The sequence below is a fragment of the Danio rerio genome, chromosome 5, assembly GCF_049306965.1.
Source record: "Danio rerio strain Tuebingen ecotype United States chromosome 5, GRCz12tu, whole genome shotgun sequence".
Lineage (NCBI taxonomy): Eukaryota > Metazoa > Chordata > Actinopteri > Cypriniformes > Danionidae > Danio > Danio rerio.
The window spans coordinates 58820868-58838190 of NC_133180.1; the positions used below are offsets into that span (position 1 = coordinate 58820868).

The following is a 17323-nucleotide window of genomic DNA, read 5'->3' on the forward strand; positions in this document are numbered from 1 at the left end:
AGCAAAATTATACAGGAATGTATTGTTTTAACATTTCACAAGTTATTATTGTAATTCGCAATGCATTATGGGTTAAACCAAGAGTTACAGTTGTTAACTGCAAATTTCTACGGGGACTGTAAATTAATATACAGGTAGGAGGTGTGTCAATGTAGATTCTGCGTTTTTACAACAACATGTTGTAGTGTGGAATTATGGAATTTCGCGGGCTGATGCAGATTTGAAATATGGTGGACTGGACAAGCGGGAGAAAACAGAAGGCATTATTCGTTAATTTCAAGGTAAGTTCATCATGTTTACGTCTATAAATGATAAACATATCTTCTTTTGTTTATTTCGTGCAAGCGATTCATTAAACATATAACAACGTAATGATTTGTCACACTGATATCACGGCATTTTAATTATATGTAAAAGTTCCAATCGTTTTAAACTTATTTGTTTAGTGAAGCAGAGTGTCGTTAAATTAAAATGTCTTCTTTAGTCAGCAAATAAAGCCGTGCATAATGATAAAGTTAGGTTGCAGGATGCGGTACGAACCCAAACGACATAGGCAAGTGACTAAAAACATAAGTCATTAATGCTGATAAATACTCGTATTGTTTTAATACCATGTTTTTCACCTGTCGTGTTTTTTTTTATTCGAGCATGCCTTAAGTTAGCAGTTTGGCTAGTGCAACGTGAGTGTTTGTAAGGCTACATTAATGTTACATTATGCGGGCAGTCAGATTCGAAAAACACGACAAATATAACGTTAATGTTTTTATAGCTGTCTGCTGGATTTTGTTGGATCGATCATTTAAATGTAATTTGCATGTTTCGGTTTATTGATGTGATTTGATTTGTGTACAACGTGATATCAGTGCATTTAGTTGCATGTAAAAGTTCCGATGTTTTAAGCTAGTTTGTTTTGCTAGTACGTTAAAGGAGATTGTAACTCAAATGTAATATCTTGTTTCAGGAACTTTGGTGGAAAAATCAAGACGTGGCGAATTAGGTTGTTGGAGGTGACTCGAATCTGATCGATAAAGGTAAAACAAACACACTAAAACATAATAGCCTAAGTCTAATGAACTATCAGCGTATTGCCACCGTGTTATCGTGTTTTTGTCGTCATGTTGTTAGTGTATTAACTGTTTGAAAAGCGCCACATTTTTCGAAGGGCTTGTGGCTAAACATAATAAACAAAAGTTTTGTTTTCGCATCACAAATATAATGTTTTCATAAATTGGATGCTGGATTCACATGTTGGATTTTTCCATTTAATTTTACTGTTTCAATTTCTGTTTAAAATTTGCAGAAGGAACGTTAACAAAGCTCCTTGGCGTAACAAAATTTAACTTAAAGCAGAAAACGCAGCGATAAGATAATAGGCTATTGGTCCAAATAATTTCCATTCACTTACTACACTTAATTCAGATGAATATAGATGAATAATGTATCTCTGTAAATTATGTCAGCACGAGAGCAAAACCATTCTTGGTTATACTCAGCATATGAAAGTGCACAGCAATTTTCCAAACTGCTCCTTCACCTGTGGTGTACCTGACTGTTGCCGTGTGTTTACAAAATTTGCAGCATTCAAATCTCATCTATATAGAGACCATAAGGGGTATCAAAAGTCACATAGAGGTGGCAGATTTAACCAGTCAGACATAACTTTAATCTGCCAGATTGAATATTGTCTTTACAAATGTACAAGTCTGAAGGATTTGATTAGGCATTTAAAAGATCATATAGATGAATGAAGGGAAATAAAATGCCCATTTAAAAGCTGTGTGAGGACATTTAGCGTAAAATCCACTTTTGCTTCCCATATCTCAAGAACACACAAAAATGATCAACCTGAGCACCTGCATGATGCAGTTTTAGCAAACCCATCACAGCTTGAGTGTCAACCCAGTACATCTCTAGATGAAAGTGAAGAGCCTGAGCCAGGTGAGATTTTTGAAAGCGTAGATGATTTATTTCTGAAGAATTTGACTTTGTTTTATTTGAAACTTCAAGCAAAACTTCTATTACCTTCATCTGTAATTCAAACAATAATTGAGGAAGTCCAAGGAATACATGATTTAGCTCAGGCACATGTTTTTCTAAAACTTAAGGATAAATTTTCTGAACATGGTGTTTGTACTGACACAATAATAAATGTAATTGAAGAACTAAAAAAAAATGACATGCTGAAAGCAGGCAATTCTGTTTTGCATACAGATCTATGTCGCAAAACAGTCTTTAAAAACAAGTTCAATTATATTGAGCCAGTTCCTGTGTATTTGGGTACTAATGACTTGGGGAAGGATTGCTTTGCACAGTACGTGCCTATAAAAGAAACTCTCAATGCCCTTTTTAAATCAGAGAAATTCAAAAGGCAATATGAACTATCTCATTCTCGCTTACCAAAAATGGATTTGTTTGAGGACATGGGATGGACAAAATATTGCTAATAGTGCCTTATTTAAAATGGACAGTTCATCTATAGCATTGATCCTTTATCAAGATGCTTTCGAAGTTGTAAATCCTCTGGGATCAGGTCGAAAAAAACACAAGATTTTTGCAGTTTATTTAACACTTGGTGATACTTTACCACATAACAGATCAAATATCGATCAGATGCAGCTTGTTCTTCTCTGCAGGGAACAGGATTTTAAGTGTTTTGGACAGGAAATAGTTTTAAATCGATTGATTAAAGACCTAAAAGACCTAGAGGACAGTGGCATTGTACTGAAGGATGGCAAAGTTATTAAAGGGGCTCTGTGTGCAATAGCAGGAGACAACCTTGGGTCGCACGGTATTGGTGGTTTCCTGGAGAACTTCAGCAGAAGTACTTATTTTTGTAGATTTTGTGATGTAGACAGACAAACATTTGAGTGCAGTCCATTGTCAGAGGGTTCAAAAAGAACAAAGCTGTCATATCAGCAAATTATAAAAGACTTAAGAGAAACCAACTCTGAATCTGTATTTGGTATCAAATTTGACTCTGTATTCAACCAACTGCTTTATTTTCATGTTTGTGGGCCTGGTCTTCCACCATGTCTAGTTCATGATCTTTTTGAGGGTGTTGTTTCCAGTGACTTGGCATTATGTATCAACCACCTGGTAAACAAAGGGAAGCATTTCACTTTTGAAGAACTGAACAGAAGAATAAGTCAGTTTACCTATCTTGGTAGTGAAGCAAATGACAAACCTCCGGAGTTTTGTCCAAATAGTGAGAAGTTAGGTGGGCACGCAGTCCAAAATTGGTGCCTGTTGAGAGTCCTTCCTTTGTTTGTTGGTGACAGGATAAAAAACCCAACCGAATGTAGTGCATGGAACATGATTTTGCTTTTAAGAGAAATAGTTGTCCATGTGTGTTCACCAACTATTACAGCTGATCAGGTTGCTTATTTGGGTGTCTTCATAGAAGAATACATCCAGTCTAGATTGGAACTATTTCCAGGTTTTCCCCTTAAACCTAAACATCACTATCTCTGTCACTATCCAGAGCTCATAATCCAGTTTGGCCCTCTGATTCGTCTTTGGACGATGAGATTTGAAAGTAAGCACACTTACTTCAAACAGTGTGCAAGAAAATTGCACAACTTTAAGAACCTGTGTGCTACTTTAGCAGAGAGACATCAACTTTTACAATCATACTTAAGTGCTGGGAATCTTTTTCCACCTGTAATTCAGGTGGGAAGAGGAAATGAGTTTTATACCAGTGACTACAATGACAACATCAAGGCAGCTACTTCAGCATTCAGTTTCACTCATGACTCCACTGTAGCTGCAAATGAAGTCATTTACAAAGGCACAAAGTACAAAAGAAACATGTACGTTGTACTAAATCAAGATGAAAAAGGTCTACACATAGGTGAGATTCAACTGATTTTAATTCATTGCAATGAATCTGTCTTCTTTGTTGTGAGGAGGCAGCAGGCTGTGCAACTTGTTGATATGGGTGTCCATTGCATTGTAGAGACAGTTGAAGATTCTAACTACCTGTGTGTAAAACAAGAGAATCTCCTTGATTATTATCCATTAGCACAGTACACGATGAACGACTTACCAGTGATTGTTTTCCATCACTCTTTTCCAGATTTATAAAGGCATGTCCACGTTGGATGAGGACGTACAAGATGCTGTATTGGCAGTCCTACCTGGGCTATCAGAGGAGAAACTAGTGTCTCTTTTGAACAAATTGGCAAGCATAGGAGTTGAATCCAAATCTGACTTGCAGTTTGTTAAAGAGGGCGATCTTCCTGATCCCATCACACCAATACAGTGTCGTCGGCTCCTCAATGCATGGAATATAGAAGGTATGCCATAGTCATCTTTATGATGACTGGTGCAAAATTGCTTGACATTACAGATTGATTGGTATACTTTACATAGATACAATTTTCTCACCTACATGTTGTCTCAAACACATTCAACATTTCCTTTTTTATGTGTGGAGCAGTAACAAAGTTTTATTTATTTATTTTTTTAATGGAGAAATGTGATTTTGTTTATACAGTGCATGTCAATGTGGCCCAATCCATTCCAAGTTAAATAATAAGAAATTAGTCATCATAAAGGTAATTAAAAGCATCCATGTAACATAATAGAATATTTTACTGAAGACAGTTTAAACTGTTTAAACTTAGTTTAATAATACCTGATTAAATTGAATTCAGATAAATAACCTTCATGCTTTTATTTCTTATTTGAAACTGAACAGTTTAAGAGCCTAAGTAAGGACCCTATTGACTTGCACTGTATGGATGTAAATAACAGTTATTTTAAATTTATTTGTGTTCCACTGAAGTAAGTTGTGTCTGAGACAACATAAGGGTAAATAATAAATAGCTTGAACTATGTCATTGTTCATAGTTGATAGGTCCTGAACTGTATTAGGATATTAGGGCAAATGTTTTTTTTTGTTGTGTTTTTTTTTTTTTTCAGACAAAACAGTTTGTGCCAAAGTATCACCTTTAGAATCCACAAACATAGTCTTTGATGTATCACCAGTAAACTCACCATCTTCAAATTTCAGTTCCTCGTGTACACCAAGTGTCTCTAGCACAAACAGCTCCAGTACAACTGTCGATTTAACTGTATGGCCTGAAAACTTTGAAGTTCTATGGAATCGGATGTCTTCTGGTATTAAAACTGCCACTGCACTGGGTAGACGCCCTACAGCTAAAGAACGCAGAGAAATGGTGAGAATCATTGTTGATGAGATGAGACAGACAGAGTTAAATCCATCAAAATCCCAATGTCTCATTGTTGCAAAGAAGATTGTTAAACAGTACCCACAAAGCTTTGCTGATGTTTTGAAAGATGGCACAAGAATTGGGACTGGCTATGGATCCCTATTGATACAACTAAAAACAAGAGTGGAGCATGTTAATCGTGGCTGCTCATTTTCGAGACGCAGGAAACAAAAAAAGACCTCAAATGCACCACCCGAAGACACTGGACCAGGGCCTACTGACCAGTATGGATGTGTAAGGTGGCAGCCTGAGTGTCCTGTTGATGATACTGAAGAAAGTCTCCAAGAAAAGCAGGAAGAAATGAAGGACCTCTATAGTTGTAAGGGGCCAGCTGGAGCTCAAAAAGGACATCTAAGTCAATTAATGAAAGCTAAATACTACCTCCAACGTAAATCGATTAATGCCTGTCCACCACCATCCATTGCTGAGTTGAAAAATGAGTGGCCATATCTTTTTACACCCAAAGAACTGTATAGCCACTTTAAGTCACTTACCAACATCAGCATTTTGGAAAGACTTGAGAAGTCCATGGAAGAAAAAGGAAAGATGATTCTTCAGTTTTTCCGTCAAAAGCCAGCAGGTACCAAAACAGATGAGATTCAGCGAATACTTCTGAAGTTTGATGATAGTGGAGCTTCAAGTTTCATTCCATGTGTGGTCCTTGTGCTTCTGTCACACTTTAAAGAAAAAAATGATGCACTGATTCTTCAGACGGATGTAAGTCTTATAGTGTATTTTTAAAGTACATATTTTGTTCTTATATCCGAAATGTAAATGCATGTAAATCAAACACCCCCCCTCCCCCCCCAACACACACACACTTTTTTCTTGTAGGTGTTAGCAACAGCAGGTGATGTGGAGAAAAGCTTGGTGCTTCCAGACTCTCCAAGACTAATTGTCTTAGGTAATGTACAATGTCCTGTAATAAATCTGTAAATTTATTAAATAAACTTTGCAAGCATTTTTGTGTAAGTGTTGCTTATATATTTATTAATTTTAGGTGACATTCTCACTGCAACTCGGTGGATGCTGAGCATCGAGGGACAAGTAGCTTTTGGTCCACACCCCAATTTCATAGCTGGATTTGCAGCTTTGTTTTCAAGCTACTACAACTTCAATCTGGTGTACCAGGAGCAGGCGTCTTGCACACTCGAATTTGTTCAAAGGTAAGAAAATGACTTAAATAGAATTATGAATATGTTAAAGGGAATGTTCACCAAAAAATGAAAGTTCTGTCATCATTTACTCTTCCACACTTGTCATAAGTGAAGTTTATTCATAAACTAATTTCGAGAGGAGCACGTGATTATGATTGAACAGGGCTGGTTCTGCATTAGCATGCTTGATCCACCAATCAGGCCATTCCTAACCACTATAAAGAGCCAGGGTTTTCTCACTACAGTCATCTTCGATTTGAAGAATACACTACTCTGCATCAGCCGCTACCGCAGCTACATCAACTTCTCCAGCTACATCAACTTCTCCAACTTCTCCAACAACAACAACTTCTCCAACAACTTCAACAACTTCTCCAACAACAACAACTTCTCCAGCTACATCAACTTCTCCAACAACAACAACAACAACAACAACAACAACAACAACTTCTTCAACAACTTATCCAACTACAACTTCTAAACCTTCTACTTCAAATTGCCTCACACAATGCAATCTCTGTGTCTTCAATCAATTCTCCAACAAGATCACAGTAAAAACTCGATCACCATCCATGAACTTTGCCTAAACTCTTGATGCCTGCGATCCAAGCTGAACTCTCTTCTAAGGGTGCACCAGCAGTGACATACATGACACTTTTTAAGGGGAAGCCTCACAAACTACAACTAAGATTAAACGTCCATCTTTAAAGGATGATTCTTGCGTGAATAGAATGACTCTCCTCTCATTCAAGGTTCTAAACAATCCAATCCTTAAAACATCAGTCCACAACTTGTGCATACATTGATAAACATCCATGTTAATCCTCCAAACTACTCGCTGTGGTGCATTCAATAAAGTCTCCAATCATAACACTAGTTCTCTGGCAAACAAAATGGCCGCCAGCCTTTTACTGCAACTTTGATTGACACTCCTTCGAGCCTATAGCTGAAAGGAGAAGCGTCACCATCCAATGAACTCTCAAAAAAATTTTAGATGGTCCCACCCTCTCTCTTGACAAGCTCATGAATGATTATCATTACATTTACACAATTACTACTAAATGGTGACATTAATTTTAAGTTCAGGGTTTGATGTTGGCAGATGATAAATAAATAAATAAATACATGAATGAATGAATGAATAAATAAATAAATAAATAATAAAGAAAATAAATAATTATAAAATGTATAAATCAAGAAAATAAATAAATAAATAAATAAAAACACTGCCACATCTGATAGCAATTTAACTTCTAAAAAGTTTACTCTGCTACTGAAAAACATTCAACGCATTAGGCATAGAAGTCCAATCGTAATATGCCCCAGTGACTCATGTCCATACACTTATAAGCCATAAGCTTATAATGGCAAGTTGGTTAGATGTGAAAACGGCAAAGAAACAAACTTCCCGCTTTGACTTCCACGAATGAGAGGAGGACATTTCTGACATGTCTGATGTTTCATCAATTGACTCTGCGTTAGATACAAACCAAGGGGTTTAAACTCCACTATAATTCCACCTACCCTGTCTTCAAGAGGTACATCAGGACCACTAGAAGAGCAGATTTCCCATTTAATCTGCCATCCTTAGGAGGGACAAATGCCTACCTCTACTATCTTTGCACGTTGCGACAATGAGGCTTCGTACCATGCATTAACAAAGGCACTTCCACACTTAGTTGCCCATGCTCTTATTAAGACGCCCCGCATGGTTATCAGCTAAAATAATTCATTGTGTTTGCCATACATGTACCATGTTGTAATGTCATTTCTGATTCTCTCTTGTTTTTCTCATTTCAGAGATCATGTCAGCTGGTTGCAGAAGCTGACCCTCATCCAACCTATTACACTCCACATCCATTTCTAAATACATTTACACTCTTTGCAAATGACACTTTTCCACTCACATAGCCCACACCCTCGATGCCATATTCACACTAGCCTTTTTAATTTAAGTCTTCTGAACTAAGTATGACATTTCAATCCAACAATACACCTAACCATATCTGATCTATCTTCGCAGGATGAAGGGATGCAGGATGATATCCGTTCCCCCACACACCCGTTCTAAACAGGCCCGGATTGGCTAATCGGGAGGACCGGGAGAATTCCCGGTGGGCCGGTCCCTTTTTTTTTTTTTTTTTTTGGGGGGGGGGGGGGGGGGAGGGCCGGTGTCCCTAGCTCCAGAATCTGTTGCTCTCAGCAGTGTCGCCTTTTTAATTTATTTACTTGACCACAGCCTTTTTATTCATTATTTTACCGCAACTTTTCTGTTTTGTTGTTGTTGTGGTCGAGTGGTTAGCACGTTAGGTTAAGACACCGCGGACCCGGGTTCGATCCTTGCTAGAGTAATTTAGTGGTTTCATTTTTATTGATAAGACATATAATACTGTTAGGGTTGTAGAACATTTGAAGTTCTAAAGCAGCTGTTTTCTCAAAAAAAAAAAAAAAGACATGATTGTGCCATTAGAAACTGATTTGGAAATATTTATTTACTTATTTTAATATAGTCAGTCGTGAATTGAGGTGGGCTGGTCTGAGGCTTGAAACTCCAGAGTTGAAAAGGTGTCCCACTCCGGCCCTGGTTCTAAACCTCTTAGCATTTTTACACCACAAAAGAGCAATACCACCTCGGGGAAGCCCAGCCGATCCTCTCCAGCCAACTTCCACCATCATGCATTATTGGGTATGAAGTATGACTCTGTCATTTCCTTCCTATTTCCCTTTCTATTTAACATAGGAGCTCCTTCACTACCCTTCCCTGTTTTTCTAGCTTTAACTTTTCTCTCCAAATTTAAACTATCCTATACTTCTATTCACTTTCATTCACCACAGCTCCGACCAATTCAGGGGTTGTCTTGAGTTTCAATTGCTGCAACAGGAACGTTCTAAATGAGCTCGCATACACTTACAAATTTTCTAAATACCGCTATCGTTGCACTCCCCGCACTAATACAGCAGTAAATGCTTCTGCGGGAGCACAAGTTGCCTCCATACTGGCCTACTACACCGCTGCAGCTGCAGAAATGCTCCGCAGAGTTGCACACCCACAACACCACTGCTACCGCAGTGACCCTCTAGCATATGCCTTATTTACCTTCATCTTTACATATCACTAAAGGCAGTATTTAACGTCCCTGCGGGAGCACTCAAAACTTACTAATATCGACTGTTTAGGTGCTCCACTTAACTATACACCCCATTAACATCACTGCAACTGCAGTGACGCTCTAGCTGAGCCCCTTTTTCACTTTCATCTCTAAATATCACTGCTAATAGTACTAAGTATTTCCGTGTGAGGCTCTAATACTGAGTACCACTGCACCTCTGCTACTGCAGAGACGCTTTGCCGAGCCTTATTCTCCCTCTGCACCACTGCTGCAACAGTTAAGCTTTGCCTGAGCTGCAACTGCAGAGACGGCTGTTAGCCTTAATTCTCTGCACCACTGATTTTATTGCACTTCTGTAACTGTAGTGAAGCTCTGCTGAGATTATTTTTTCCCCTGCACCAATGCTGCAGCAGTGACGCCCTGCCTGAACAGTCTTCCAACAACAGATATAAACTCTGTCATTGGTCCTCTAACACCTTTAAATCCTCAAGTTGCCTTAGCCAATATTTCCTCAGAGAAGCCCAGCTGATTCTCGGTTGCAGACTTCAACCTAGTTTCCAAGCCGCACGACTCTGTCTGTTCATCCTACTTTCTGTCTTAGTTGCATAGGTCTCATTTTTACTAAACTTCCCTTTTTATTTTATTAAACTTCCCTTCTCTTCCTCTTCATAATTTTTCAATTTCACTTGCACTCATTCTCCGCAGCTCGGACTCCCACAGTGGTAGCCCCAAGCTCCCACTGCCACAGCAGTGAAGCTCTTTAAGAGCACACATGTACACTTTTCAAAAATTTACCCATTATCACACTCCGCCGCAATAATACAGCCATAAAGGCATAGCGGGAACTCGTATTGCTTCCATACTGACTACAATCACACCTCTACAGCAGCTCCACTTAATTACATTGCATTGTAGCATCAATTTATTCTCCATCACCACACTCCCCGCAACAATACAGCTATAAAGACTTAGCGGGAACTCGTATTGCTTACATACTGACCACCATCACACCTTTACAGCAGCTCCACTTAATTACATTGCATTGTAGTATCAATTTATTTTCCATCACCACACTCCCCGCAATAATACAGCTGTAAAGGCTTAGCGGGAACATGTATTGCTTTCACACATATAATGCACCAGACTCTGAATACCTATGCACCCCTGCAGCCACAGAGTCGCTCTACTGTGCCTGATTCCTATCTGCTACACAGCTGTTAATCAGCTCTCCAAAGCGCACTTCCCTTTAGATACTGACTTCCACCGCACCTCTGCTACCGCAGAGACGCTCAGCCGAGCATCACTCCCCTCTACATCACTGCCGCAGCAGTGACGCTCAGCGAGCGCATATACACTTCCACCTAGCAATCCACTACTGATACACTCTCCAGCACTGCCAAAGCAGTCTCTGCAGAGGCGTATTTCCCTTCCAGATACTGACTTCCATTGCACCTCTGCAGCAGCAGAGACGCTCAGCCGAGCATCATTTACAGCCCCTGCACCGCTGCTGCAGCAGTGACGCTCTGCTGAAGCTCATGCACACTCATGCACACTTCCATTACACTTATACCACTTCTGTCACTCCCAGCACTGCTAAAGCAGTTAAAACGCTGCTGCAGAAGCGTATTCTTCCCCTTAGTACTGACTACCACCGCACCTCTGCAGTCGCAGAGACGCTCAGCCGAGCATCACTCCCCTCCACATCACTACCGCAGCAGTGACGCTCAGCGAGCGCATATACACTTTCAATTAGCAACCCAATACTGATACACTCTCCAGCACTGCTAAAGTAGTTAAACTTCCCTGCGGAGGCGTATTTCCCTTACAAATACTGACTTCCATTGCACCTCTGCAGCAGCAGAGACGCTCAGCCGAGCATCATTTACATCCCCTGCACCACTGCTGCAGCAGTGACGCTCTGCTGGAGCTCATGCACACTTCCATTACACTTATACCACTTCTGTCACTCCCAGCACTGCTAAAGCAGTTAAAACGCTTCTGCAGAAGCGTATTCTTCCCCTTAGTACTGACTACCACCGCACCTCTGCAGTCGCAGAGACGCTCAGCCGAGCTTCATCCCCCCTGCACCACTGCTGCAGCAGTGTCGCTCCACCGGAGCTCATGCACACTACCATTTATCCATACCACTACTGACACACCCCCCATTGGACTGCCAAAGCGGTTAATCAGTTAACCGCTTCTCATCTGCAGCTACAGCTCCGCAGAATCTTACAGCTTCATTTTCCATCACTACTATACTAAACCTTTACGAAACTCACCACATATGTTTTAAACCTTTACACTTACCCCACTCACTCTCCCGCTGGTCCTTACAATTAACCGGCCACGGGAGCACACAAAGTCATACATAAGCACTTTCAGTTAATTTTTACACCCACACCAGTCTCTGTTGCTCCTCCAAGCTATTTCTGTATCACTTTCAGCAGTCAGATATGGCATTAATCTCCTGTGCCTTTTGAGGGGTTCTTCAAATACGCGGCTGCTGTCCTGAGCGGAGCATTTTGGGGAGTTGTCGAGATCTACCTGAGCTCGAGGCTCCCCTCTCTTCCTCCAAACGGGAGGGAGCCCAGGGCTCAAGAACCTTCGAGCTCAGGGCTCTCTCCCGGGACAGCATGCCAAACTTGCTTATAATCAATCATCAGCTAAGTGTGAACTCTTGAAGTGAAGTTTATTCATAAACTAATTTCGAGAGGAGCACGTGATTATGATTGAACACGGCTGGTTCTGCATTAGCATGCTTGATCCACCAATCAGGCCATTCCTAACCACTATAAAGAGCCAGGGTTTTCTCACTACAGTCATCTTCGATTTGAAGAATCCCCCCTTCCACCCCTACCTTTTCACCTTTCCCTCCATAGGGCAGCACGGTGGCTCAGTGACTAGCACTGTCGCCTCACAGCAAGAACGTCACCGGTTCTAGTTCCTTAACAGGCCGGTGGTCGTTTCTGTGTGTAGTTTGCATGTTCTTCCCGTGCTTGCGTGGGTTTTCCCCGGGTTCTCCTGTTTCCTCCCACATTCCAAAAACATGTACAACAAGTTAATCGTTAAATCTAAATTTCAATACAGGTAATCTAATAATGCAGCATATCTTTTAATAGCCTTCAATCTTAATCTTTAGCTATTATAAAAAGGGGAGTTGTCGAGATCTACCTGAGCTCGAGGCTCCCCTCTCTTACTCCAAACGGGAGGGAGCCCAGGGCTCAAGAACCTTCGAGCTCAGGGCTCTCTCCCGGGACAGCATGCTAAACTTGCTTATAATCAATCATCAGCTAAGTGTGAACTCTTGAAACATCTTTTAGTTTCTTTGCTTTTGTTGAACACAAAAGAATATATTTTGATGAAAGAAAAACACATCTAATCATTCACTTCCAGAGTTTTTAGGTTGAACTACCCCTTTAATACAACTCAATGCTTTTTTTATTTATTTATTTACCCTCAGGCTATCCAAAGTTTAGGTGACTTAATGATTTATTATAGTCTCATGCAAAAGTTAAATTATCAGTCTTTGCAAGAAACTAATTATGATGATAATTATTCTACTTTTAAACCATGTACAGGATTAGCCAGACAACTCTGGAGCTTGAGTTTTCTTTCACAGAAAGACATGTTAATGGTAAATCTTGTGTGAACCAAAATAATTCTTATTTACACACATTGTACCTCTGTTGTAAATAATAAATTCAGTTCATGTGTGTTTCTGGTTGCGTGTTCCATCACATGACAGAAAGCTTGAGCTCTGGATTAGTTTGTTATGGCAGTGCTGTACAAACAGTTTTTTGTACAAACTGATTGTTTCCCTTCATATGACCACAATATATCTGTTATATCTTTTTACTCTCAAAGTGATGGTAGTCATTTACTTGCATTATAAAACTCACAACAGACCACATAATCAGTTAAAACCTTAATTTTCAACCGAAGGAAAAAATGTCTGAATCATGTATGATTTTTGAGTGTTTTGTGCAGAAACTGCACTGCAAATAATGCTTTTCTTGCTTAGATTTTTGGTCTTGTTTCTAGTCTAAATATCTAAAATTTCTTATATCAAGAAGCATTTTTTAGACAAGCAAAACATATTGTCTTGTTTTGAGAAATAAAATGCCAATATTAAGTTAGTTTTTCCTTAAAACAAGTAAAATAATCTGCCAATGGGGTAAGCAAAATAATCTTGTTTTTTTCTTTTGACGTAAGATTATTTTGCTTACCCCATTGGCAGATCATTTTGCTTGTTTTAAGGAAAAACTCTCCTAATTTTGGCATATTATTTCTCAAAACAAGACTATATGTTTTTCTTGTGTAGAAAATGCTTCTTGATTTAGGAATTTTAAGATATTTAGACTAGAAACAAGACAAAAAATCTAAGTAAGAAAAGCATTTTTTGGAGTGTAGTTTTATTTTATTGAAAAGCTCCTGTCTTTATTTTATGACTGGTCTTTGTGCAGATGCTTTGTTGGAATCAATCCACCCACTGGGACCAAGGCAACCACAGCAAAGATTGGAGGAAAAAAAGGTGGAAAGGTCTCAGAGAAGAGGAACCACACAGTCAATCCTCATGTTTGTACTCTTCTCAGAAAGCTAATGGACTTTGAATGGTTAAGCATGTGAGTTCAAAGTTCAAATACAGGACTTCTGCAAAATGAACAAACTTGTTATAGACGCACATTTATAATATTTTGATTGTTCAAGAACATCTTAAAGCTATTTGTACTTTATTTTTTGAAATTTTGAGACTGTTTTTCAGCAATGTTCAGAAACAGAAATGTTATTTTACAAGTTGAACTCTTAGTGTGCTCTGCTGTCAGTTTTAAAAAAATAGTTTAATACAATTGTTTGTATAGACACGTGATGTTGTAACATTTGGTATATTGTTCAAAATATTTTATTCACTGCCACTTTTGACACTTAGTGAATATAGATAATTTTGTTAAAAGAAATTGTTTAAATGTGGTAAAGTGTTTTGGCATAGCTGATTCACTTTATTGAGTTTTAATCAACCCAGAATATTGCTTCAAATTTAAAGTCTTTAATAAAAAATAAATACTGTTATTACAATAATTTTGCATTTGTTTTTTTATTCTTATTATTAAAAATGTATAGTGTATGTTTGGTGTATAGTGTAATGCATTTAAAACAACAAGTAATAGATTTGCCTACTGTAAAAAAATCATGATTTACAGCATTTTCAATGTAAAACTATTACAACAACATCTTGGGTTTTGGGGTATTTACAAGATTTTATTGGCAACTGTAGTTGCCAGGTAAATACTGTAATGTAGTGGAATTACAAGAAAGTACTGTAATGTAAAATACAAGTTAATTTTGTATTGCTGTAAAAAACACAAGAAAATAATGTATTTCAAATACAATTATTAGCTGTAAATGGATTAACAGTATTTTACTGTAATCTATTTTACAGCAATTTACAACATTTTTACATGACATTATTGGCAACTTTTTTGCCAGGTAATTCCTGTAAATTCTACAGTAAATTTTTTACAGTGTAGGGATAGTTCAGTCCTAGTTCAGTGTAAACAAGACCAAAGTAGGTCCTATAGTACCTTTAGATACCTTTAAGATAGTACCTTTTTATGTCTTTAATCTTCTTTTTACTCCTGATCAATGGGTTCTTGTAGAAAGCTTTGGTATCAGTGACTTTACCCAAAAGCATTACTCCTTGGTTGCTAAAAGTAATAATGGGTCGCTTTATCTACACATTCAATCAGGCCCGCCTTCACTCACAGGGCAGTACTATGAACATCTGCCATGGTGTCATAAAAGTCACGAATAAACATTTAGTTAACATCTTTTATTTTATTTAAGACATATCAGTGATGATGTAGGAATACCTATTTTGCTGAAAAACTTAAAAAATAAAAATACAGGGTCATACCGTAAATGTATTCACAATTAAAAATTTTAGAGAACTAATATTATAGAATTTTACATTTCATGGAAGTTTTAGGTTGACAAAATATAATGCTCAGCTGCAAACATTTTAAAACTCATTGCTAAAATGGACAATAAAACAAATTTGAATGGTTTTTATGCAAATGTGTACACGCTTTTTAAAATTATTCAGCAGTTTGAATTGTTCAATACAGTTGTTTATTTGGTTTCCTATAAGGGCTCAAAGCAGTCACATACTTAACTGAAAATTTTCATGATAGTATTCTTTTTGAAAGAATGATTGAGAAGAAATCATTCATCATTCATCATTCACCAATTTGATACAAAGGGTATCAAAACTGTTTGCTTATGTTTGTAGCATTAAGATTTTTTGTTTTATTTTTATGTTATGTGACACTAAATCTATTTTCTGGCCTATAATTTTAGTGATATACTTATAATGAAGTTGAAATAAAAAGCTAATAAATTTAATTAAACATTATGTGCTTGACATTTTGGTAAATAGTTAAAGCTTCTGATTGTACTAATTGAATATTTAGCCTTTTGAAAGGTAAATATATGTCAGGGTATGTAAAGCTGTGGCCTCTGGCTTGTTTGGTTGTGATTTGTGGAATGTTTCCACAAATTGAAATATTAAAGTGTTTTTTATTCACTATTCTACAACTTTGATGCAACATTGTGAAAGTGTTAGAAATGTACAAAAGTACATATCATACTGTTTTGTAAAAGCAGACAGTCATGTCGGCAAAGAACTGCACTTCCTGGGACAAACCTTTTGTTTTGTTCTAAATCTATAATATTTTAATGTGTCTGTCAGGATGTAAGCATACAACTTAAAAATAACTATTTGTACGACAATCTTTTGATGAACATGTTTAAAATATATTGTCACATTTTTAGACTGGTCTTTGAAATAGTTACAAGATCACAGTGTAAGATGGCTAAATCTCTCCAGAATATCAGACCTCAATAACTCCTATGGAACTTCATGAGGCAAGACCATAAGAATTGCTATGCAATGCTACAATGGACTTTCTGATCTGAGAAGTGATGAAGAAACCAGCTGTTCAACTGTTCTATTCAAATTTTATCTGTGGACTGTACGCTACACATATCCCCCCTTTGCAACGAAGGAGGTTCGAAGAAAACCTCGTTGGTTGAGATCTAACTTGACGTACAGGATGGGTTGGAGATGAGTTTCCTTCGACCTCCGTTGCTGGGTCGACGAGTCGTGGCTTAGACTCAAGCAGTGTTGACCTGGTTTCTTCATGCTTTCCCCCCCCCTTCCTGGTTTAACGCAGGAAAGGTTTGAGGGGGAGGTCAGGGGTGCACTTGTCCACTGGTGCTTGCATCTTATTGAATGGCAAAGCCCTTGTTAATGTGTGCTTCCCGGCTGTTGGGAGGCACGGAGTGGTAGTTGTCCCGCAGTTTTCCAGAGATGAGTGATAGAGGAGTATAGTTGTGAGGTTGCAGTGGTCTTCTGGTGCGACTGAGGTACAGGATCGTGGCTGCATCCTGTGTAGAAAAGGAAGAGAGAGAGAGAGGGAACAGGGGAGAGAGTAGGTGGTGTCTGTGATGACTGTGCTTGGCTGGGCATTCCACTGACACCGGTTGCAGGGTCTCTACCCCCTTTCCTGGCTTGTAGTCCAGTGTTTGTTACTCTGGTTGTGATACGTAGGTTTGAGGGTTGGCTGCTATGCAGCTGAGCGTACACAACCAGGAGTCTTTGCCCTTCCTGTGTGATGTTGGTAGTGCAGGGGGGGTGCCTCTGTCTAAGTTGTTTACATCATCAGAAGATATGCCATGGTCTGGGCTGTGTCGTCGGTGCTGAGAGACACTCTACCCACATGTTGTACTGGCATATGAGTTTAAGGGGAAGAGAAAGCGAAGGAGA

At 38.6% G+C, this 17323-nt stretch overlaps 1 protein-coding gene across 1 annotated transcript; it reads left to right on the forward strand.

The window, feature by feature from the left end:
• The first annotated feature begins 211 nt into the window (after positions 1-211).
• LOC141385612 (uncharacterized) lies at positions 212-14572 on the forward strand. The gene is made up of 6 exons (XM_073951449.1): positions 212-1031; positions 4076-4295; positions 4924-5951; positions 6069-6138; positions 6235-6400; positions 13965-14572. Exons 2-6 carry the CDS (start codon positions 4088-4090, stop codon positions 14125-14127), a joined length of 1635 nt encoding a protein of 544 aa, XP_073807550.1. The 5' UTR covers positions 212-1031; positions 4076-4087; the 3' UTR covers positions 14128-14572.
• The last annotated feature ends 2751 nt before the right edge of the window (positions 14573-17323 follow it).

Bases quoted from the DNA above. Each gene is read 5' to 3' on its own strand.
- LOC141385612 (XM_073951449.1), top strand. From the start codon at position 4,088: ATGTCCACGTTGGATGAGGACGTACAAGATGCTGTATTGGCAGTCCTA. The intron at 5,952-6,068 runs GTAAGTCTTATA...TTTTTCTTGTAG, and splicing joins CACTGATTCTTCAGACGGAT to GTGTTAGCAACAGCAGGTGA. The intron at 6,401-13,964 runs GTAAGAAAATGA...GTCTTTGTGCAG, and splicing joins ACACTCGAATTTGTTCAAAG to ATGCTTTGTTGGAATCAATC.